The following is a 23,432-nucleotide window of genomic DNA, read 5'->3' as shown; positions in this document are numbered from 1 at the left end:
TATCAAATAAATAAATAAGATCTTAAAAAAAAAAATCCACGATTAAAGAGTTTTCGTTCTCTTGCTAAAAACAAATACCTGAAACAACCTCTATAAATGGAAGAGGAAACACCAAATGAGCTATTTGAAGCTGAGGCTACGTACAAATGATCTCAATTTTCTAACTTAAGGCAAACCAGCACCTTCTGCTCAGCTTCTATTTCTGTGTTTACTATCACCTGCTGGCCTGGATTTGAAGACTTCTTTCCACCGAATTAGCAGTTTGTGGGTAAGGTTGGATTTCTGGAGTTCACGGTCTCACGAGAGGTACAGACCGGGTAGGCGCTCCTACCGCTTCAGCAGGGCTGGGTTTTATTGTTTCTGCGGTGGGGTAAGGATCCGCTCAGACTGCTTACCATGAACTGTGGCCAGCACCCACCCTGTGCTCTGTAGGCAAACAGGAGAGAAAGTTGTTTGAAATACCCGTAAGGCCTGGGTTTGCATGCAGTGTCCCTCAAAACCAGTAGACACCAGTAGACAGGAAGGCATGCTTTTCTTCACAACTAGGCAGACTTTCTCCCTACACCTGGGGCAGACATCTGCCTCCCTTGCTATAATCTTCAGATTTGTTAACTGACTTGGGGATCCTGAGCACTTAAAGGCATCTGTGCTATCCACTGCAGTCAAAAACATAAAACCCAACAGGACTCAGCTGAGAAGTTAGGCATTTCTTTAAAAAAACATATCTGCCGTAGGAATCAGTTCATAGTCGGTTTCAACCAAAACACCACCCTGGTTAGAGTTAGATGTGAAAGTGAAACGATTTCAGATCATTCATGTTCTAGGAACTGTTCTGCATAAGCCTATGTCTGGTTTCTCTTTGCTGGGTGATAGCGGAAGAATTAAAAAAATATTAGTGTCAGAGCCAGGTTCACGTTCTGATGTTAGCCACTTCCTTTTTAAAGTATTAAATATTTTATTGCCACTTTTTTGGGTAATAGCTCTATTAAAAGATAGTCACATACCAAATAATTCACCCGAGTTTTAAGAAACCCCTACCCCCAACGTGGGGCTCAACTCACGACCCTGAGATCAAGAGTTGTATGCTTTTCCGACTGAGCCGGCCAAGTGTCCCAGCAACTTTCTAAGATTTTAGACAAGTTCTTTAATTTCTCAGAGGTTTCCCATCTGTGAAACAAGGCAACCGATTTCAGAATGCTAAAGAGAAGCAGAAAGCACCCAGCATAATACCTGGTCATAGGAGACAGCAAGTCCGTAGTTAAGCTAACTGGTACATCAGCAGCAAAGGTAGATCACTGCAAGTCTTTGAAGGTGCTCCCCGTCTCCTGTGAAGAAGGGAGCCAGACCAGGTGCAGACACCCATTCGTGCTGTACCCAAGTGAATTAGGAACGGACTAGGACAATGTAAGCAAAACCATTTCTTAAAATCTAATTTTATTCCTAAAGTTCAAATTAGCTAGCGGTAGCACTGAAAATACACTTTCACTATACAAAACAGTGTAAACTGATTACACGTTAATAAAGGATTTAACACACACACACTTCTCTAACGAAAAGAAGCTAGATGCAGCCCTTGCTCTAAAAAGCTGTACCTGAACAGAAACGGACATGTCGAGTCTAAGGCCCCGGCAAGTTGACTACAGAATGTCGGTTGTTCCCAGTTATGTTTAAACGCAGAAATAGCAACAATGTGGAAACTTACATTCATCAAATAGTAGCATTTAAAATCTACATGACTAATAAAGTGAACATTCAGAGGGGCCACTGCTCAGTGTGTACATGTGGGCCACTTGTGGACAGTGACGTCACCCAAAGAGAACAGAAGTTTCAAACATCTGAGTAGTTTAAGTTAAAAATAGGATGAAGGAGAAATAAGAGAACAGGGTAACTGTTCTCCAAAGAGAGCAACAGCTGACGCCGCAAGCGGTCTGACTCCATCAGCGATCACCGACCACGGACACGGGATGGAGCCCCGCGGGACCTGCGAATCTGGCGCGGCCACGGGCTGGCACAGACCAACGTCACCACCACTTAGGAGGGAGCTTTCTGTCCCCAGTTAGTAGTGAAAATAATTTTTAAAAATAGTTTTCGGCCTTTGAACAGTTAAGTTTCCAGTCGCTTCCATACATTGAAATGTCTGGGATGGAGCTTGGGGGCGAGTGTGCCGTTGGGAGGCGCCTGGGCTTCAGGACTTGAACACGTGCACGGCGCGCACCACGTACTGCCGGCAGATGGGACACTCGCTCATGCGCTTGCCGCACTTGGTGCAGGTGACCATATGCCCGCACTCGAGCAGGACGCAGTCGATGACGGCGTCCATGCAGATGCGGCAGAGGCGGTCATCTTCCTCATCCTGCAGCTGCAGCCGCTCGCCATCTGAAAGGCAACAGAGAGCTGGGCTGCGGGCACCGCACTGCCTGGCGGGCGCTAAGCCCCGCAGAGCCCAGGGCTGTAGGAGACTTAACCCAGCTTCTCCGCCCTTCTGGTCCCTCCACTAGAAATGGCAGTGATAAGGATGCCCACACTTCATGAAGTTTTATGAAGAAGAAATGAGAAATGCTTAGCTTATGGCCAGGTAGGAAAGGCCCAACAAATGTTAGCTACTTACTTCTATTTTATAGCTGTAACTCAAAGTTTACATGATAAGGAGAGATTACTTCTGTAAGTGCAAATGAAGAAACGCAAGGCTGTCCTATACCTGGGCCTCAGAGCACACGAATGGAATTTCCAACCCAACTGTGTGGCCTCGGGAAAAGTCAGTTTTCAGAGCTTCATCTCTACACTGACAGGAAAGTTCTGAAGAGTCATACATCAAGTAGCCTGTACTTGGGGGAAAGTTTAGAAGGATCTCAGAAGCCAGCTGAAGTCTGCCTAACTGTAAGCAGATAGGCCATCCTGGCTCTGTGGCCCAGATTTAGGTTCTAAAAAGATCCAAGCTCTGAATAAGAAAGGTGCTGAAGGAGTTTCAAGAGTTTATGTCGGCCTGAGATTTGGTCCTAGAGCTACAGACATGGAGGCGTCCCTTTTTACAGGTGGTAGAGGGGACTGATGGGAATGTCATGATTTCAGTCAGAAAGAACAGAAATTCAACCCTGATGGGCCAACGGTCTCTGAATTTAAGAGAAATAACAATGCCATGTCCAGACGTTCTTACAAACCGGCGACTGGGGAGAAAGAATTCAGGGGGTAAGACAACGGATGGGCCAGGAGAGAAGACACGGGAGGGCTCCTGAGTAAAACCAGAGTCTAAGCTGTGGTCTCCTCTCCTGCATGGAAGTTTCCTTCCAACTCTTACAAGCTCTGAGCAGAAAGCAGAGGAGCCAGGGTCTGTCAAGGCTATTAGGGAAGGCTACTGGGGTGAATCACACCAGAAGTGCCCGAAGCCAGTCAAACTAGGGAAGATTCCAGCTGTGATCAAAACAAAAGGAGTTTTCCACAGGCCTGGAGACTGGACCCGGGACAGAGTAAGCAGTGAAGTAACTGAAAAAGGCACTTTGGCAAACGTGCGTGTCTTGGCCGCCTCTACCATAAACCCCCGGAGGGTGGGAATGGCCATGCACAACCAGTGCGCGCCCCACACAGTTGTACACACTCTACGCTTACTAAGCAAACGGACCTCTCCCCTCACCGCCAGAACACCGTTTCCCAGCCACAGCCTGGAAAGGCTCCGAGGATTAAGATTCCTGTGTCTACCCTTGTGGTATCCTCTTAGAAATGGATATGCCAAAATACTTCCTGCATATTCTGGACATAAGTGTTTATCAATAATTGCTGTATTATAACCAGATTTGAAGGGAAAAAAAAACCCTCAAGGTGATAAAAGTTAATGATGGGGGCGCCTGGGTGGCTGAGTGGGTTAAGCCACTGCCTTCAGCTCGGGTCATGATCTCAGGGTCCTAGGGTCGAGGCCCGCATCGGGCTCTCTGCCGGCAGGGAGCCTGCTTCCTCCTCTCTCTCTCTCTCTCTGCCTGCCTCTCTGCCTACTTGTGATCTCTCTCTGTCAAATAAATAAATAAAATCTTAAAAAAAAAAAAAAAAGTTAATGATGGGAGAACTGTTTAGATAGTAACATAACAGGGCACCTGGGTGGCTCAGTCAGTTGAGTGTCTTGATGCAGGCCGTGATCCTGGGGCCTGGAATCTACCCACGTGGGGCTTCCTGCTCAGCAGGGAGTCTGCTTTTCCCTCTCCCTTTACCCCTCGCCCTGCTCCTCTCTCAAAACAAACAAACAAAATAGATAGGAACATATTTGTCAGTCTGAACACCACTGAAATCTTTTTTTCTTGCCTATAAATGCTCTATGGCTTGGCCCTAAGGACTCCTGCTCCATGCCTCATCAATACGTAGATCAGGAATTCTTAACCTCAGCTTCCCCAACTCACACAGAAACCTAATACCTGATGCTAAGAACTACTTCATTTCTTTGCCTCTAGGGAATTTTTTTTTCCAGTGAGGATTTAAAAGCTACAATTGAGAGAACCTAAGTATTGGCCTGCCAGAAGAATTAGCAGGAAAGTATGCATTTTTACAGAGACAAGGAATTTCATTAGGGTTCTAACAAATTATGGCCAAGAAAACCAGACTGAACAGATGATGACCTAACTCACGTGGCAATGGCGGTCTGAGAGCCAACATCACATAATAAACCTACTACCTAACAGCGACCGATTCAGACGTCCAATTCATTCAATAAAAGGATATGTAATTTTCTCAAAAAATGTGAGTGACTTCACTGTGACCGAAACAGTTCAATTTGTAAAACTCTGAAGAAGTATAGGGGGAAGAAAGAAAAAGGAAACCTACATGACTTTTGGTTTTCTTCATTCTCTTTGTATAACCGGTTGACTTTCTCCACCAGCTCCCATTTTTCACAACAGCCAGAGTAGTTGACAAAATTCCGAGCCAGGATTTCCTTCAGCTGGCGCACGCTCATTCCTTCTACATCTTCAAGGCTTGACAGGTCAGAGAGCGAAGCTCTTACTCGCTTCTTAGAGAGCCCAGGCGTCTGCGATCACAGAGGGCTTCCATCAGCTCCGCTCCCGCAAACCAGACCTTGCGCAGCGAGGGCAACCGCACGCTTCCCTCACCCTCCCGTCGCCACTGGACACTCTTCCCAGACTCATCAGTTCTTCAAGCGCCGTCTCTATCAGGCTACATTCAAACCAGAAGAAAACAGCCCGGGCTAATCTAGCAAGAGTCCACACAGGCACTTTCCCTGCCTGCCCGGCTGGCGTGTCAAGAAAGCGAACTTTACAGGCGCACTCACCTGCTCCTCCACGTTTTCTTCGTCCTCATCCTCCTCATCATCTTCATCCTCATCATCGTCATCCTCCTCTTCGGTGTTTGCTGCAGCGATTTCACTTTGTACCTACACATATCGATTGGATTAGGTCAGGAATCCTATTTTCCTAACAGGATTCATCCTGTTTGTCAATATTCAACACTGGAGAAAGACCCTTCCCCCAGATCCTCCCCAAGAATGACCCCAGCACCTGGCGTACTCCATGATGACCTTGGACCTGGAGCACTGCTGCTCCTCCCAAAGAGCTGGGCGCCACATGGTTTCATCAACAACTTACCTTCCGTGAAGTTATCTCAGAAGCCAAATTCCTGTGTGTGTGTGAAACCTGACCAGAGTATTAACTCCCTGAGAAAGGCCCCATCGTGAAACACCAAAGCCGTCAGTGTATACAGCTGCCCTGCTTCGTCATCGAGAGCCCTGCGCGAGGCTGGTCTACCCAGAGCCTCGAAGATACTGACAGAAGCTAAAGCTCTAAGTTCAGCCCACTCGATCTGAAAGACACCAATCCTACTACAATGCACCTAGACGTTCTGATTCCAAAGAAGGCTTTCTAGACCTCTCGCTGATGGCTGATGCTAGTTCTAGTTCTTAGCAATTCCTCAACAATCGGAGGTGCTCTTTTTCATGAAGACCTTCAACTTGGGTTATGTACCTTCTTCCATATCCTTCTCTTCAGACTTTGACCAGAGCTCTACAATAGTTTAGGTCAGTTCCCAATTTCCAATATTCCACCGCACTGGGTCTGAAGCACCATGTTGCAGCACCCAAAGACCCCGACCTTCCAAGAATGGTCATCTACCCAGAAGTGGCACCGAGGTCAGATGTGTCTTGTGTTTGCAAGGCTGTGATGCCAGATCTCATTTAGGAAAATAATATAACTCCCAGGCTGAACTTCTCTAATTTATGACTATTTGGAAAGCAACGAGATTTCCCCTCTGCTTTTAACATCTTTCTTCAGGGAAGAGAATTAAATGTGAAGAGAATTGTTCAAAACAATCCATTCTGCATTTCAGAATCATTCATACATACAAACTGAATTATTAATTACAAGCCCTTGTGTGTTATTCAATCAGGATGCCCTGATGCACGGGGACAATATTCTGCCCTGGCATTTCTTTGAAATTAGTAGATAATCACACTGATGAATTCAGATGGCTTTTTCCCATTATCTAAGGTGGAACAATTTTACTGTAGCAAGCCAACTGGGCATTAGGTTTACTTATACTATTGTGTCCACGGTCACGGACAAATAATCTTGCAAACATTTATACGCTACTTTTCACAGTCATTCCTTCAGCAGTTAGTATTTCACTTAGGAGGAAACTGAAGTAACTAGAGTCAAGAGACCGATGAGCTTCAGACAGCTGACTTTGGGGCTACCCAGCACCTCGGCTCAGAGACTCACAGCGGGAGAGCCTGCACGCACAGTGTGCAGCAGCGTGTGGTACCTCTGCTCCCAAGGGGTTTCTGAAGCCCTAAAGGTCCCACCCTATATGGCCAATGAGCAGTGTCAGGCCCTTGACATAATTATACCCTCATACCTGTGCCAGTGCCCCAGATCCTAAGGTCCGGTCTCCACCCATAAGGTCTCCCTGAAATGAAGACATGGTAGCAGAAGGGGCTGTATAGTTTGAAAAAAATGAATGTGTAAAAAAGCTAGAAGTCTGGGACCGTGAGGAATTCAGGCTGCTCGTGTCCAGGTCATCCTCAGAGCCCAGGCTGTGGTGGCAGAGAACCAAATCTACCAAGTCTTCTTTCTCTCGACAGGTATCGATTGGGATGTTTCGAAGAATGAGATACTGCCGGAGATCCTTGACTTTTAGTCGCATTAACTGAGGGCGCTGAAAGGCCGTCTCTTGTAGTAAGTGACACGTGGAGCATCTACGGAGATTTTCTTGTAAGACTGAACAAACGGAGCAAAAATCCTTCTTGCAGTCACAACACACATGCTAAAGAAAACAGAAAGAAAAGCAGCAGCTAATGATAGCCAGACGCAGGCCACTGTGAAAGCACTAGTGTTCTTTTTGCCTTCTACTGAAATTCAATTTTAGTTTCTTTTTTTTTTTTTTAAATGATTTTTATTTATTTATTTGACAGAGATCACAAGTAGGCAGAGAGGGAGGCAGAGAGAGGAAGGGAAGCAGGCCTCCCGCTGAGCAGAGAGCCTGGGATCATGACCTGAGCTGAAGGCAGAGGCTTTAACCCACTGAGCCACTCAGGTGCCCCTCAATTTTAGTTTCTAACTGATGAAGTCTCCGAGGGCCCCTGGCTATTCTCAGAGCCACCTTCGTGTTCCAAAAGCCACAAAAATCATAACACGCGCTGCTGAAGCAGTTTGGATGCACAGAAGTTCAAATATAGCCCTTTAAGAAAAACATACACTCTTGTGTTAGTGAATTAAAACCTTTCCACCCCTTGACGCAAACATGTAATTAGCAGAACAGAGAAGACTTGAACCACGTGGAGCAGAAAGCACAACCACAAACTCTTCCTACTCTTTTCCTATGTCACTTTCCCCACTGAAAGAGAAGCTGAAACTGGGGTGGGGGGGGCAGGGAGACCACAGAGGGAAAGAGAAGGGCAAATTATCTCTCAAGGTCATTCAAAGCAAACAAAGGATCTCACTAGTACAGTCATCTGTATCCAACTGAGCCTTCATCACGCTCAGAGCCATAGTGCTAGTAAAGCTCGAAGATGACACTAAGCTGTGGTCCTTTCTGATCGCCGCATTGTTCCCACAAGCGAACACCTTGTTCCTGCCGTACTCAGGAGGACTGAACTGACAATCAAAGACTGTGAGACAGCCTCGTAATTTTCTGAGACTGGATCTCAGAAAAAATGACTTTCTTAGAGAAAATAACTGTTTTAGCCCAAGTGTTTTATGCTGAATCCCTACACAGTGGTTGTCTTTCACTAATTTCTTCACTTCCGGTTACGAATGTGGGTAGGGGGCACCTGGGTGACTCAGCTGGTTGAGAGTCTGCCTTCAGCTCAGGTCATGATCCCACGATCCTGGGATCGGTCCTGGGATGGAGTCTTGGGCTCCTTGCTCAGCAGGGAGCCTGCTTCTCCCTCTGCCTGTCACTCCCCATGTTTGTGCTCTGTCAAATAAATACAATCTTTAAAAAAAAAAAGAGAGAGAGAGAGAGAATGTGGGTAGGGGAGCACCTGAGTGGCTCAGTTGGTTAAGCAACTGCCTTCAGCTCAGGTCACGATCCTGGAGTCCGGGTATCAGGTCCCCCTGCTCAGTGGGGAGCCTGCTTCTCTCTCACCCTTTCTCCTCTCATGTTCTCTCTCACTTATTCTCTCCCTAAAAAAAAAAAAAAAAATGTTGGTGGGATACATTTCTTGAAACCTGAGGTCAGTTATAATAAATCATCTCTGAACAAAATTGCAGACTAGTTAAATCTCTTGTTCCAAAACATAAGCATCATCAGGAAGAATCAAAGTATACAGAGCTCAGAAGACAAGAGGCCTGAGCAACATGTGAAACACAGTCAGAACATTTGAGCAGTAATATAGTCCCTTCAACTGAGTACTTTTTTTTTTTGTTAAGGATACTATTTATGTATTTGAGAGAGAAAAAGAACATGAGTGTGTGGGGGGGTAAGGGCAGAGGGAGACAGAGATGCAGACTCACTGCTGAGCAGGAAGCCCAATGTGGGGCTCGATCCCAGGACCCTGGAGATCATGACCCAAGCCAAAAGCAGACACCTAACTAACTGACTGAACACCCAGGCACCCCCAGTTAAGTACTTTTCTGAATGGGAAATGGTTAATAACGATTTTTGGTAATTTTAATGAAAAAAAATGATTCGTTAGCATTCAACATATAATTAAGTAATATGTCTTTTGTATATAACATTTCATCCAACTTACCTTCTTTCTAAAGACTGAAAATGAAAGTCCACAGGCTTTGCAAACTATATTGGGCCCTTCCGTAGGTGCTGGTGGGTAAGCGGAAAAATCAGAGTTTGGTGCAAATCTGAATGGACCAGTGCCTCCTGCAAATCCTGACTGCTGGCCTCTGACAGCTCCTGTTCCCATGACTTCATTCAGCAGTCCACAGCATGAAGCCCACATAGATGTGGCACCCGCCTGGAAAGGAACACAAGACCACAATTTAAACCTGAGTGGAACCTGGGCTCTCTGGGAACTCAGGGAATGCCGATCTGGAGAAATACATTTGCCCTAAATAACTGAGATGATCCTTCTAAGGAATGAAACTGGTTCATGAATTTTAGGTGTCCATTATAATTCAACATTCGTATACACTACGAGGTGATCACAAGTCTAATTCTCACCCGTCACCATACAGCTGAGCCCCTTCAGCCATTTTACCCTCCTCTTATCCCTTTCCCTTCTGGTAACCAGCAATCTGCTTTATGACTTTGTTCGTTTGTTTTTTAAATTCCACATATTAGTAAGATCATGTAGTATTCTTCCCTCTTTGCCTGACTTGTTTCACTTGGCATCATTCCCTCAAGGTCCACCTGTGTTGCTACAAATGGCAAGATTTCCTCCTTTTTGAAGGCTGGGTAGTATTCCGTTACATGCACCGACCCCCTCTTTTTTATCCGTTCATCCACCAAGAGACACTTGGGTTTTCCTATCTTGATTATAGTGAATAATGCTGCAGTGGACGTAGGGAATGCATAGATCTTTTTGAGTCAGTGTTTTCATATTCTTCAAATAAATACCCCAATGGAATGGCTGGGTTATGGTAGTTCCATTTTCAATTTTTCAAGGACCCTCCATACTGTTTTCCACAGTGGCTACACCAATTTACATTCCCACCAACAGTGCACAAGGGTTCCCATTCCTCCACAGCCTCGCCAACACGTATTATTTCCTGTTTTTTTTATAATAGCCATTCTAATAGGTGTGAGAGGATATCTCACTGTGGTTTTGAGATTATTCTTTGAAGCACTAAAATTTTAAGCTCTTTGGAAAGGTAATTTCTGGTTTTTCGTAGAGTATTTGGAAATGGGGAAACTTGTGACATCATTAAGTAAAAGGAAAAGATACAATATGAACCCAATTTTGTAAAAAAAAAAAAAAATCCACATAACACTGAAACAGAGATACATGCACACAGAGAAAAATAACTGGACAGAAATACAGGCTGTGCAACATGCGGGATATGCGCACACCAGCACAGCTGTTTGCTGTTTATCTGAAATTCAAACTTGACTGAGCACCCTGTACTCTACCTGGCAATCTTTACCTGGTGGTGATCACTGTACTAGATAGCACCGTCCTACAGGTTAAGGGAGATTTTCCCAGTTATCACTTAGCAAACAGAATATAAATTTAAATTACTTAATTTCATTAAACGTCTGTCCTCTCATTTTTAGCCATGCATAATAAACTATGGCACATATAAACTTAATTTTGAAAAAGTGACTGGGAAAACATCAAAATGTGCACTGAAGCTCTAGGGTTTAATATAACTCTTATAAATCTATTTTCTTTAACCCACTGAGCCACCCAGGTGCCCCTATAAAATCTATTTTCTTGAGTTTTTCTCTACCGCCCAAGCTCTTTATAAATACATTACTTTGATGTTAAAAAAAACTATTTTTAAAAAGCAGTGATCCTATCTTTTCAAACTGAAAATACTAAACATAATTTCTGATGACTGGATAACAGTAATGACCTTCCAGGGCGTAAGGGCTATTTGTCACCCCACTAAATGACTGGAAATTAGTGTACTGCCTTTGTTTTTCTCTTGTCTCTTGCCTCCTGTCTCTCACCACTGCTCACCTTATACTCACCTCCAGCAACCAGTTTCCTTTTTTACTGCAGACTCAGCAACCGGATAACCAAGCTGGTCAGAAGTACATATGAAAATGTATTTTCAGTGAGCACTCAAGGCACTTTCCCATGCGAAGGTATAAGAGCTATAGTGTTTGGAACTAGTGAGCTTTTACTCCTTGTCCTGATTCTTAAACACATTCTAGACTCTAGATTATGTGATAGGTAATGAAGTCCAGGTAGGTGAGATGTGATTTAGTTAAAATGGCAACATAGTTCCAGACTTTATTATCTAACTCTATCAAACATTTACTTTGTCCAACAAGTTCTTCAGAAACTTTTTTTTAAAAACAACCTTTAAGGGCTATTCAGAATGCTATAGAAGACTCATGCTATTCTTGCTACTTCCCACACATAATGCTATATTAAATATAGGGGAAGGAGAAGGTAAAGCAATAAGAAACCACAATACAGGGTTCAAACTGTCTCAAGTCTCAGGGTCACTGACTTGAGTATTACATAGCTTCGTACCCTATAATTCTAGAGAAACAGTGATGCCTTTAAAAGTCAGGTTAAATTATAATTAATAGTTCACACCTCTAAATAAATATATACCTCAGACTCTAGAGACATGATGTTTAAACATAAAAGCATGAAAATCCAGATTAAGTTCGTTTAAAGTGGGTGTTCTTCTTTGCGGTGAGCACATAACGTACAGAGGTGTCGAGTCATTACATTACACACCTGAAGCTAAGGTAATGCTCTATGTCGACTACACTTCAATAAAAACTTTTAAAATTAATTTTTTTTTTAAGTGTTCTTTTAGGGGCGCCTGGGTGGCTCAGTCGTTGGGCATCTGCCTTCAGCTCTGGTCATGGTCCCCAGGGTCCTGGGATCGATCCCCGAGTCAGGCTCCCTGCTCAGCCGGGAGCTTGCTTCTCCCTCTCCCTCTCCGCCTGCTTGTGCTCTCTCTCTCCACTTCTCTCCTGTCAAATAAATAAATAAAATCTTTTTTTTTTTTAAGTGTTCTTTTAGCAAAAGATTCATCCTCAGAACTTTAAACGATGAGCTGCTGGAGGGCCTGACTGACTCAATCAGTGGAAATATGTGACTCTGGATCTCAGGGTCATAAGTTCGAGCCCCACGTTAGACAGAGAGATTACTTAAAAATATATAAAAAAAAAAAAGGGTGAGCTCTTAAAACTGAAAATGTTTTTACAAATTCAATTTGTGGGGCACCTAGGTGGCTCAGTTGGTTAAGCATCTGCCTTGGCTCAGGTCATGATCTCGGGGTCCTGGAATCGAGCCCTCTCCAAATCAGACTCCCTGCTCAGGTCGGAGCCTGCTTCTCCCTCTCCTTCTGCACCCCCCCCCCTCGGCCCCGACTTGTGTTCACACTCTCCCACTCAGTCAAATAAATAAAATCTTTAAAGAATAAAATAAAAATTCAATTTGCAGTACACCTGAAACTAACTAATATAACACTGTTAACTATACTGGAACTTAAAAAAAAAATGGTTTTCAAGTTTGCCATTGTGGGGGGGATTCAACTTATACATATCATTTTTAGGGGTGAAACACCTCAACTCCAGAAACTACCACTGGAATAAACTCTTCTTCATTCTAGTTTAAAGTAGCAGTTTTTGGTGCGCTTCAGCTTCCTGCTGATCTAGGTAGTAAACACTACCTAAACTAACACTACTAAAGCTGTGTTGGCTTTTATCCCCTTTCTGATTCCCAGTGATGCTGCCTCCCGGACTCACCTGCAAGTTCCTTGTGAATACAACTCCCTTCTTCTACAACATCTAGCTCGATCAACATGACTAATAAGAACTGTCTAACAGGTTTCTTTGCATTACCTTTTTACGGTAATGTAACATCAAATTTTGCATGCCGCCTAGAAAGATCCAATTGTGACTAGTTGAGAAAGTATTACAGGTAAAAAGGATTCTGGCCCAGCAGGCATGAAATCTCAAATGATACTTACAAGCAGCACTGTCACAGCTCGTTCTACCAGAAAGCGGTTTTCCAATGAGAGTTAAGGAAGAATACACATTTTCAAACTCTATTAATGAGTATAATCATTAAAACTCTAAGCTGAAAATATTCACAGCTCTAGTAAAGGGAAAAGAAGGATTTATTTTGGGAAAACAGGTAGAATCTCTATACAGGCATCAATACGGGAGAGTCACAATTTCATCCCATTCCTTGTTTCTATAAAGGGGAGAGAATTTCCTCTTCAGAAGGAAAGGAAGTGAAAACAGTGAAAGGAAAAACAGTGACAAGGAACACTCCTATCTTCTTTCGGGCATCTCATTACAAAATAAAAAACAAAGCTCAAGCCAACTCCTAAAGTGTTGTCCCAGGCAAAAACATGTTGCTACAACCTAATATTTGGCATAACTCAGCCAAAGACCATAGCAAAGGGAAAGAGGAAACACATGAAAAGTCCTAGGTCTCAGCTTCATTAGATCTGTGAACTTAGACAAAATCTCCCAATATGAAAATACTCTTAACATCACACTCACGGGTAAACCTACGTATGTGTACTGTTACCCTCTAAGGACAGCGTTTGCAACACCCCAGTCTTCTTCTAAGTTCAGAAATTTGAAATTGTGGAAGCTCCAGTCACTAGTTTTATTTGAAGTACCTTTCTTTCACATCCAGCATATTTTATTTTTATTTATTTTTTTTAAAGAATTTATTTATTTATTTGACAGAGAGAGATCACAAGTAGGCAGAGAGGCAGGCAGAGAGAGAGAGGAGGAAGCAGGCTCCCTGCTGAGCAGAGAGCCCGATGTGGGGCTCGATCCCAGGACCCTGGGATCATGACCTGAGCCGAAGGCAGTGGCTTAACCCACTGAGCCACCCAGGCGCCCCCCACATCCAGCATATTTTAAAAAATCCATTCCATTCCCTACTAAGCCTCTTGTTTTCTGGCAACCCAGTGTTAAAATGAAAGTGATTTCTTTGGTGATTTGAGCCTTCCCGACTGCTTGGGAGCAAGTATTTTCAGGTACCACAGCAGCTTCTGTCAAGGTCTCTTGATAGGAAATTACACAGGCCTGTGAAGTGGCTCACAAAGTCATGGTTGGCCTCAACAAGGGAGCCTTAAGAAATCCTGATGCCTGGGTCCCACCCCAGATACACTGACCTAACTGGTCTGGGGTATATAGCTTGAGGCATCAGATTTTTTTTTTTAAGGAATTGCCACCCCCAACATGGGGCTCAAACTCACAATCCCGAGACCAAGAGTCCACATACTCCACAGAGTGAGCCAGTTGGGTGTCCCCAGAATTTTTTTTTAAAGTTCCGCAAGTGATTTGTATTACAATGAAGGTTAAAGGGTGAACAACCGCTCGGTTTAGGTGCCCTCTTCCTGCCTACATGGTTTTAGCTGAAGACCACTCAGCAGAATGCCGATTAGAAGGGGCTGTGGTTACTTCCTGTTCCTCTTAAAGTTCCAGGAGCAAGACGTTAGCCAAACACTCCCCACAACCTGTCGACAATTTTTCCCCACAGGAGTGGGTCATGTCTCCAGTGATGCTTCTCCCTCTATAGTCTCCCCTAATCCCTTCAGAAAGGCTTGGCTGTGGGCGCCTGGGTGGCTCAGTGCATTAAAGCCTCTGCCTTCAGCTCAGGTTATGATCCCAGGGTCCTGGGACTGAGCCCCGCATCGGGCTCTCTGCTCAGCAGGGAGCCTGCTTCCTCCTCTCTCTCTGCCTCCCTCTCTGCCTACTTGTGATCTCTGTCAACTAAATAAATAAAATCTTTTAAAAAAAAAAAAAAGAAAGAAAGAAAAGAAAGGTTTGGCTGAGTTTCTAACCATCTCATGGTTTCTTAAATTAGTTCCTTTCCACATATTGGCCTGGAACTTTTGCTTAAATTAGTTCCTTTCCACATATTAGCCTGGAACTTTTGCTGAAATTGGTACCTTCCTTCATTTTTCATTTATTCCCTCATTTTATTTACTCTTTGCTTTCGGGCCTTAACTTTTTATTTCCTAACTTATTCCTCTACATGTTTTGTGTGATATCTCTGATCCTAGGAAAGACAGTGATTTCTGGGACAAAACCCACCATCATTCAAACTATTTTTATCCTTCATCTCCAAGTTGAAGAATCCACTCAGAAGAGGGCTCTCGCCAGGTCTGGTAGGGCTCCATCTCTCTGCCACCCCTTTAGTAGGTTTCATCTTCTAGCACTTCCCTGTCAAGTCCCAATTTCCTAAATGTTTTCTGCATGTCCCCTCAGGGCACAGGTATCCCTACCTCACAACCATCACCTTCACATTCACTTTATAAGAATGCTTGAAGTGTCCTATATCAATCTTTCCCTTCTCAACTGTCCAAATTTTGTTACTACTTGACATGACAGTCCCAAATTTCTAGTGACAGAATCTATTAAAGCAATTAGGAAACTATTTCAGAGAGCACTGACCCAAAAGTTTACTGAATGTGGGATCTTCAAGGGGGTGTGGAGAGGGAACCTGCCAGCTGATCCTCTGAGCTCCTGACCCTGCCTCTATTTCCTTGGAGCCCAGTTACCAGATCTTGTAAGGTAATAGCCAAAAAGCTTTTCCCCTTTTGCATCTTCCCTTTAAAAGTTTTAGAGACCCGGGTTCAGGTTCCTTCCCTCTGTCTTTCCCATGCTTTAATACCTTCCACCAGTTTAAGCAGCCTGCATTCCCTTCTTTTGTCTTTTACTCACTCTCTGCTCACCTTCTGGTGGTAAGATTGAAACACTTTCCAAACTATTCCATTTCCTCCTAGATTTTCTGGGCAAACCTAATTCCTTAGACAGTGCAGAAGGCACTGCCCTTTGGCTTCTAAATTTGTAGTAAATTGAGTTGTTGCCCTGCCCTGATTCCAAGCGCAAGGTATGGTGACCTTTGTGTGATTAAAAAAAAAAGCTACACCCTTTCCATGAGTGATCCAAAGCCAAAGTTTGGATCTCTAAAAACTACAGTAATGATCTGGGCTTATGTGACTAACAATTCTAAATCCTACTTGGAACCATGGCTGACAGCAGGACTTGACGGGCTAAACCACATGAATCTAAGAGATTGGAAAGAACAATCTGTAAAGATGGCTACGTTTCCTTCCTTGACCATAAATGTAGTTCAAAAATGGAGAATAACTGAATAAGGCAACCATCTACCTATGCCTGGCACAAAACTAACTCAGGGAACTTAGTGGTTTGCAGTTTATTTTCTACCCACCAATGACTAGTGAAAAATAAATGGATTTTCATAATCTAATTTCCTACATACCACCGTAGGCCAAAATTGCTCTTGAATAATTACGGGACATGGCCTGCCTGGCTTATATTAGTCAAAACAAGGTATCACATTAAAAGCACACATGGCCCATGGTAAAAAATCAAATTCTAAAGCTTCCTGTCCAGTCTGGCCCAAACACCTAGATGTCCTCAAGTTATTCTGGGATCCAATGCCAGTTCTTGTGTTTTTTCCAAAGCCAGTGCACCAAGATCATAGGGGGGCAGTAACTACCTTTTTTTGTACTCCCAGTTTGAAACTAATTAAGAAATAATGCAAACGGTAGTTTAAATGTGAAAGCATACCTTTAGCTCTACAGCCCATCAGTCCTGATAACAGACCAGTAACCAGCAAAACTGACCAACAGAAGCTTAGCATGGAGTTGACCAGAATGCTATCACCCCATAGGAAGACAGACCTGAGTAGGTCCCAGAAAGTGCTGTTTGGCTCCTATACTAACACTCACCAACATATTTCTCTTCTTTCTCTGATAGCATAAAGGCTGAAAGTGTTTGTCCTATATTGTTTCTTCCTAGAGGATGAATCAGAAAGTCTCTCCCTTCTGCAGGAATATAAAGGAGGGAAGGGGAATATATTCACAAGCCTAAACAATTTGCGTGCGAGTGGGACTGAGTTTTCACTGCTGTGACATTTGTTTCCATGATACACCACCAATATTACAAGCACTCTCTCAGATTCCTCGGTCAGATTCACACAACATAAGTCCATTCTGAATCACCATCTTAGTCAACAAAACCAAGAGAAAATGTGTTGTTTCTTTGCAAGAATGATAACCAAGCATCACTCTGGCACAGTGCCAGTTTTCAAATGGCCTCAAGGTTCAACCATCTTTTTGTGTAAGTGTGTGTGTTTGTGTGTGATCTAATATGCTTTATTTTTTAAGATTTTATTTATTTATTTGACACAGAGACAGCGATCACAAGTAGGCAGAGAAGCAGGCAGAGAGGGGGGAACAGGCTCCCTGCTCAATGAGGGGCTCGATCCCAGGACCCTGAGATCATGACCTGAACTGAAGGCAGAGGCTTAACCCACTGAGCCACCCAGGTGCTTTTAGAATCCCTATGGGGGGGGGGGGGGATAATTCCAAAACGCTCAATTTTTAAAAGTTTGCTACAAATTTTGAATCCTATTCTAAACCACATCAGGATGTGATCCCTTTTAATAATTCCACCAAATATTATAATAACCAGGCAAACTAGAATGAGTAAGAAAAGCCATGCTGGGGAACCTGGGTGGCTCAGTTGGTTGGTTAAGTGTCTGCCTTCACCTCAGGTCATGATCCCAGGATCCTCCAACAGAGCCCCATGTTGGGCTCCCTGCTCTCTGCCTGCTGCTCCCTCTGCCTGTGCGCTTGTGTGCCCATATTCTCAAAAATGGATAAATAAAATCTTTTAAAAAAAAAGAAAAAGCCATGCCGGTTTCCATGAAGATTAAAGGACAATCAATGAGAAAGTTCATGGATTTGAAAACAGCAGAAAACTAATGATCATATTCTAATACTTTTTTTTTTAAGTAAGCTCTCCACCCAATATGGGGGTAGAGAAATCACGACTCTAAGAGTCACATGCTCTACTGAGCCAGCTAGGTGCCCCTATGTTATTTCCTTTGATTAAAATAGGTAAAGAGGGGCGCCTGGGTGGCTCAGTGGGTTAAGCCACTGCCTTCGGCTCAGGTCATGATCTCAGGGTCCTGGGATCGAGTCCCGCATCGGGCTCTCTGCTCAGCAGGGAGCCTGCTTCCTCCTCTCTTTCTCTGCCTGCCTCTCCAACTACTTGTGATTTCTCCTGTCAAATAAATAAATAAAATCTTAAAAAAAAAAAATAGGTAAAGAGCAATAATAATAATGCCATCTCCTAAGAGTTGCTTGTCATAACTCTAAATTAAATATAATACCGTATACAACTACCTTAAAGAAAAACCTCCAAATTTCAAATTCAAGAGTATTAATTTTCTTGGATGTTGTATGAAGCTTCTAGGACCAGGCAGGAATTCAGTTCTTCCAATAATGAAAGCTTGGAGAATTCACTCACCATATGTGTTATTTTCAATTCCAAACAACTTTGTTTGCTAAAAGTCAATGTCCTTGTGTTAAGCAACATGAAAAGATGTTTCAAACCTTAGCACCAGTGATAGAAAAAAATAAATTTTAAAAAATAAAGTTGAAATTTCAATTAGTTTAAACTTTCCTACAGAACTTAGGAATAACAAAAGAAACAAAGCAAAGCAGAAAAAACAGTTCAGAAATTGAGATAATTATAAAAAACATTTAACCTATTTAGAGCCACTTTTTTTTTTTTTTTAAGATTTTGTTGATTTGACAGAGACAGCGAGAGAGGGAGTACAAGCAGGGGGAGTAGGAGGAGAAGTAGGCTTCCTGCTGAGCAGGGAGCCTCATGTGGGGGCTCGATCCCAGGGTCCTGGGATCATGACCTGAGCTGAAGGCAGGCGCTTAATGGCTGAGCCACCCAAGTGTCCCTATTTACAGCCACTTGAGAAGAATATGCTCCTTAAAATGTGAAAGCATCTCTTATTGAAACTGCTGCCTCAACTGAAATAAAATTTGCAAGAAACTCTACCTTTTACATTACCAAATAATCAGACCATATACCACAAAGGAGGAAATTCTACATCGTAAATTCTTTCTCTCATACAATCTGGACATTAAGCAGGCTGCAAAAACAGATGTCGATCTTAAAAATGCATATTTTTTGGTAGGAGATTTGGCCAAACTGATAGATGGATTTTTAGAGTAAGGTGTTCTGGAGATCATAAATATTACCTTCCTCTTATTTGGGTTTTGTTTTGTTTTTAAATAGTATACCTGATCCTTAGCACCACTCCCCCACCTTTCAGAGAAAAACAAAAAACAAAAAACAAAAAAAAAACACTGCCAAGGAAATTATATCCAACAGATTTCTTTCTCCTTAACTTTTATTTTGAACTTGAAAGAATGACCATGATTAGTACAATCAGGGGTGTGCTCAATATAAATATGGAAAAACACGAAGGAGGGTTAAATCAATATAGGACACCAATTTGGGTTTTTAAAACCCCTTAGAGGGAATTAATTAGATGCTATTCTAAGGTTAAACAGTTACTTGAGTTTTTGAGAGGCAAAACTTACTTCAAAACATCAGTCTGTAAGCAAACAAGTTAAAGGAATAAAGTAAGTACCCATTCTACACATACTAGAGTATGGGGTTGAGTGAAGATGTAATTTTCTTTTTTTTTTTTTAAGATTTTATTTATTTGAGAGAGATCACAAGTAGGCAGAGAGGCAGGCAGAAGGAGAGGGGGAAGCAGGCTCCCCGCTGAGCTGAGAGCCAGATGAAGAGCTTGATCCCAGAACCCTGAGATCATGACCTGAGCTGAAGGCAGAGGCTTAACTCACTGAGCCACCCAGGCACCCCAAGATATAATTTTCTGATTGTTTAACTCTCAAAAGTAATTTTAATTCCCCTGAAAGAAGTGCTTGCTTCAGTGAACTTGACATGTTAGGATTTCCATGGCATCAGGAATCACTGACCCTGCCCAGAAATCTACAGATGAGCATGTCCACAATTAATTTCAATTTTAAACAAAGTTAAATAATAAACAATAGGGGCACCTGGGTGGCTCAGTGGGTTAAAGCCTCTGCCTTCCCATCAGGTCGTGATCCCAGGGTCCTAGGATCAAGCCCTACATGGGGGGTGCGGTGAGGGGGGTGTCTCTGCTCAGCAGGGAGCCTGCTTCCCCACTCTCTCTCTCTGCCTACCTGCCTCTCTGCCTACTTGTGATCTCTCTGTCAAATTAAAAAAAAAAAATTAAAAATAAACAATAGCACAAATCCTGTATTTCAGGAATCCACTTTCCATAAAAACATAAATGAAAAGCAGCTATCTTCGTAATAGTCCTCTTGCACAGACTGGTGTCTATTTTTTGCTTCATAAAGTATGTTATCTTTTCTACATTTTCAACTACCACCAAACTTTTTTTCTAAAATGTCAACTCAGAAAGCACAGTCTTCCACACAAATTGATTTTAAAGAACTTGATTAAAAATTTCAACACTGGGGGCGCCTGGGTGGCTCAGTGGGTTAAGCCGCTGCCTTCAGCTCAGGTCATGATCTCGGGATCCTGGGATCGAGTCCCGCATCGGGCTCTCTGCTCAGCGGGGAGCCTGCTTCCTCCTCTCTCTCTCTGCCTGCCTCTCTGCCTACTTGTGATTTCTCTCTGTCAAATAAATAAATAAAATCTTTAAAAAAAAAAAAAAAAAAATTTCAACACTGGAGATGCATGGGTGGCTCAGGTCATGATCCCAGGGTCCTGGGATGGAATCCCACATGGGGCACCTTGCTCGGTGGGGAGTCTGCTTCTGCCTCTGCCTGAGACTCCCTCTGCAAGTAAATAAATAAAATCCTTAAAACAAAAAAAAATTTTTTTTAAATTTCAACACTGGACCTGTCAATACTTTTCTCTTTCTACACCTATTTCATTGATGGGTCACAAAGTTAATACTAAACAAGATACTGACATTCTTTGAGGCCATATGTATATATATGCATACATATATGTGTGTGTATACATATAAAGATATATATAAAGATCCCTGTTTTGTTTCTGAATCTTAACACAGCAAGAAGATGGTTTGCAGCAAAGAAAGCTAGTTTTAGATATGTTAATATCTAGTATCTTCGTACTTTAACACACAGTTCAAAAAGTTTCCTATTTCCAAAAATCTTGTTTACTGAGGCCAGAAATATCCTTTTTTGCTCTTTAGCATTTTGCTTTTGATACCTAATGTCATATTCTGCTTTGTAACATGGTTACCTGAGAAAGTCTCTTCTCTTGATTGGCAAACTCCTAAAAGGTGAGATCGCATTTTCAATTACTCCAACTCGGCAAGTCTCCCTCTCACTAACACAAAGGAACTCTTCGAGAAAATATCTGCTGAATTTCTCTAGCCACTTGGCACTCCCTGTCAATCTTCCACAGCAAATTTCTGAGGCTCTGTGAGGGTAGTTTTAAGCTAGCAGTTCACTCTGTTAGTTCCCTTACCCGCAACAAACACGCCTCTTCACAGGGATGAAAGAAATCGTCTGGGTCTGAAAGAGTATCACTTGACGACTCACCCCACTTGGTTTGAGTTCAGTCGATGAATCAATACCTGAATTGATTGTCGTACACAGAGCTCTTTAGAACTCCGAGATCAAGTTGAGAAAATCAGCTCCCAAAAGTAGGCCAGAATCTCCCCCCCTTCCCCCTTTTCTTAAACTTCTCACTCACTGGTGCTCCCACGCTCTCACACCCACCTTGAAGAACTCAAGCTGTCAAATTACTTGCTGCGTACCTAGTGGCGATGGAGACACATCTAGTTTGCTAGCGCTCTAGGTCACGGCCCCAATAACAAGCCTACGCAGAAATCCTTCAGAAGGGTGGGCTCCCCGCCCGGAGGCATTTCTAACCTGTTAGCCTAGCCCCAGCCTCACGACTCCCCGCACTACTCTTCCTCCCTTCGTCCTGCAGTCTCCGTCCTGCGACAGTCCCGTAGTGTTCCCGACATTTGGGTTAGTTCAAGGACTCGGGGCGGGAGAGGGCACGCTGTGGGCAAAGGGATGGAGAGCTGAGGCGGGAACCAGGGGGTCTGCTTGAAGCCCCCGAGGAAGCGGAAGGGCCAAGAGCAAAGACGGGCCCACCAGGCTTGAGCGCGGGGGGCCGCCCGGCCTCTCCCCCCTCCTCAGGCTCGCTGAAGGGAGCCGCTGTGGGAGCTGGAGAGGTCCTGGAGACCAGGATCTCCGCTCTGGGCTGGTCAGGGCCCGGATGCCGGCCCGGGACGTCCCCCAGCGGAGCTCTCCGAGTGCCTGCGGGGAGAACCGCTGAGGCTAAAGGAAGGCACTTCAGGCTCCCCGGCCAGTTAGGAGAGGCGAGGAGGAACTGCCCGGCCCCACCGGCCCCTCACCTTCATGGCCGCGACCGCCGCGTCTCGGTCGGCTCTACCGGTGAACTAAGCACCATAGCAGCTCCTCGAACAGCCGCCCTCCTGCCTTCTGGGCGGCGATTACGGCACCTCCCGCGGCGACCGAGCGTCCCGACGTAGGGGCGTAGTCACGCCCGCCTCGCGCCCCCGGGAAGATCGCCGAGCGGCGGCCGCGGCGGCCAATCCGAAGCCAACGCTCTGGGGGCTGGTCACCAGAGCCAATGAAAAGGAGGGAATGGGGCGGGGCCTTTGGGCGGCCGGGTAGGCGGAGGAAGACTCCATTCCATCCAGAGCGGCGATGGGCGGGCCTGGGCGTGGCGGGAGGCGCCCGCAGGGACTGGTTTCTTGGTTGGGTCGCTGAAGTAGGAGTCGGCGTTCCTTGAGGAACCCGTATGCTGGAGATTTAGCTTTCAGGTTAGGTGGTCAAGTTTCCAGGGCAATGAAGGCAGGAAGGGGCGTGGTAAATTTGAAAACACCGGTTGGTTTGAAGGTTTTATTCTTTTCTTTCTTTCTTTTTTTTTTTTAAATAGCCGTCAGAACCGGGCCTCGGATTTCCTCCGAGCTGTTCAAGCCGCTCACACTCGGTAATGACCTTAGGTCTCCTCTCTGGAGGGTCGGGTGAGCAGCGGCAAGCTACGCACTCTAAGAAGACGCGGCTCTAATAACAAGCTTTTATTGAAAACACTTAAACCAACGGTTCTCAAATCCCAGCTGCCCTTTTAGAGCGACGTTCAAAATAACCAAATCCTAATCCTGACACGACGAGGGGATTCGGATGAGCCCTTGGAATTGACTTTATGTGAAGAGAGAAAATTGAGGTGGTAAAATAAAGTATCGATTTCTTCAGCCCGACTGGATGACACTCCGTTGGTTTTGCTTTACTACGTCTCCCCTCTTAAATCCACCAGTATTTAAAGAAAGAGACATGAAGATGTCCATTCACTCACCTCTCGTAGGACCTAAGACTGTTCTGTTTCTGTTTAATAGGTTTACTTATATGCACTATGTCAGATTAAATAAAACAAAGGGACTTCGCTTCCTTCGGCTGCAAGAATACTAATTTTTTAGGTTACATTTTGGCGTACTTAATGTTTAACTTCTTATAATATACTCCTGAATT

General features: G+C 44.0%; 1 protein-coding gene across 2 annotated transcripts; it reads right to left on the bottom strand.

The window, feature by feature from the left end:
• Positions 1 to 1,417: 1,417 nt before the first annotated feature.
• On the bottom strand, positions 1,418 to 22,448 carry RNF34 (ring finger protein 34). 2 transcript variants are annotated; one of them, XM_059140442.1, is made up of 6 exons: positions 22,295 to 22,448; positions 9,182 to 9,400; positions 6,844 to 7,251; positions 5,267 to 5,368; positions 4,804 to 5,005; positions 1,418 to 2,376 (listed from the first exon to the last, which is right to left on the bottom strand). In XM_059140442.1, the coding sequence occupies exons 1-6, from the start codon at positions 22,298 to 22,300 to the stop codon at positions 2,186 to 2,188; spliced, it is 1,128 nt and encodes a 375-aa protein (XP_058996425.1). In that variant the 5' UTR covers positions 22,301 to 22,448; the 3' UTR covers positions 1,418 to 2,185. The 2 variants fall into 2 exon arrangements, with proteins under 2 accessions (XP_058996425.1, XP_058996426.1); XM_059140443.1 differs by lacking the exon at positions 22,295 to 22,448 and adding an exon at positions 8,471 to 8,612 and having other exon boundaries at positions 9,182 to 9,304.
• Between the last annotated feature and the right edge of the window lie 984 nt (positions 22,449 to 23,432).

This window comes from Mustela lutreola, chromosome 11 (genome assembly GCF_030435805.1).
Source record: "Mustela lutreola isolate mMusLut2 chromosome 11, mMusLut2.pri, whole genome shotgun sequence".
Classification (NCBI taxonomy): Eukaryota; Metazoa; Chordata; class Mammalia; order Carnivora; family Mustelidae; genus Mustela; species Mustela lutreola.
This window is presented reverse-complemented; position numbering and strand designations above follow the sequence as displayed.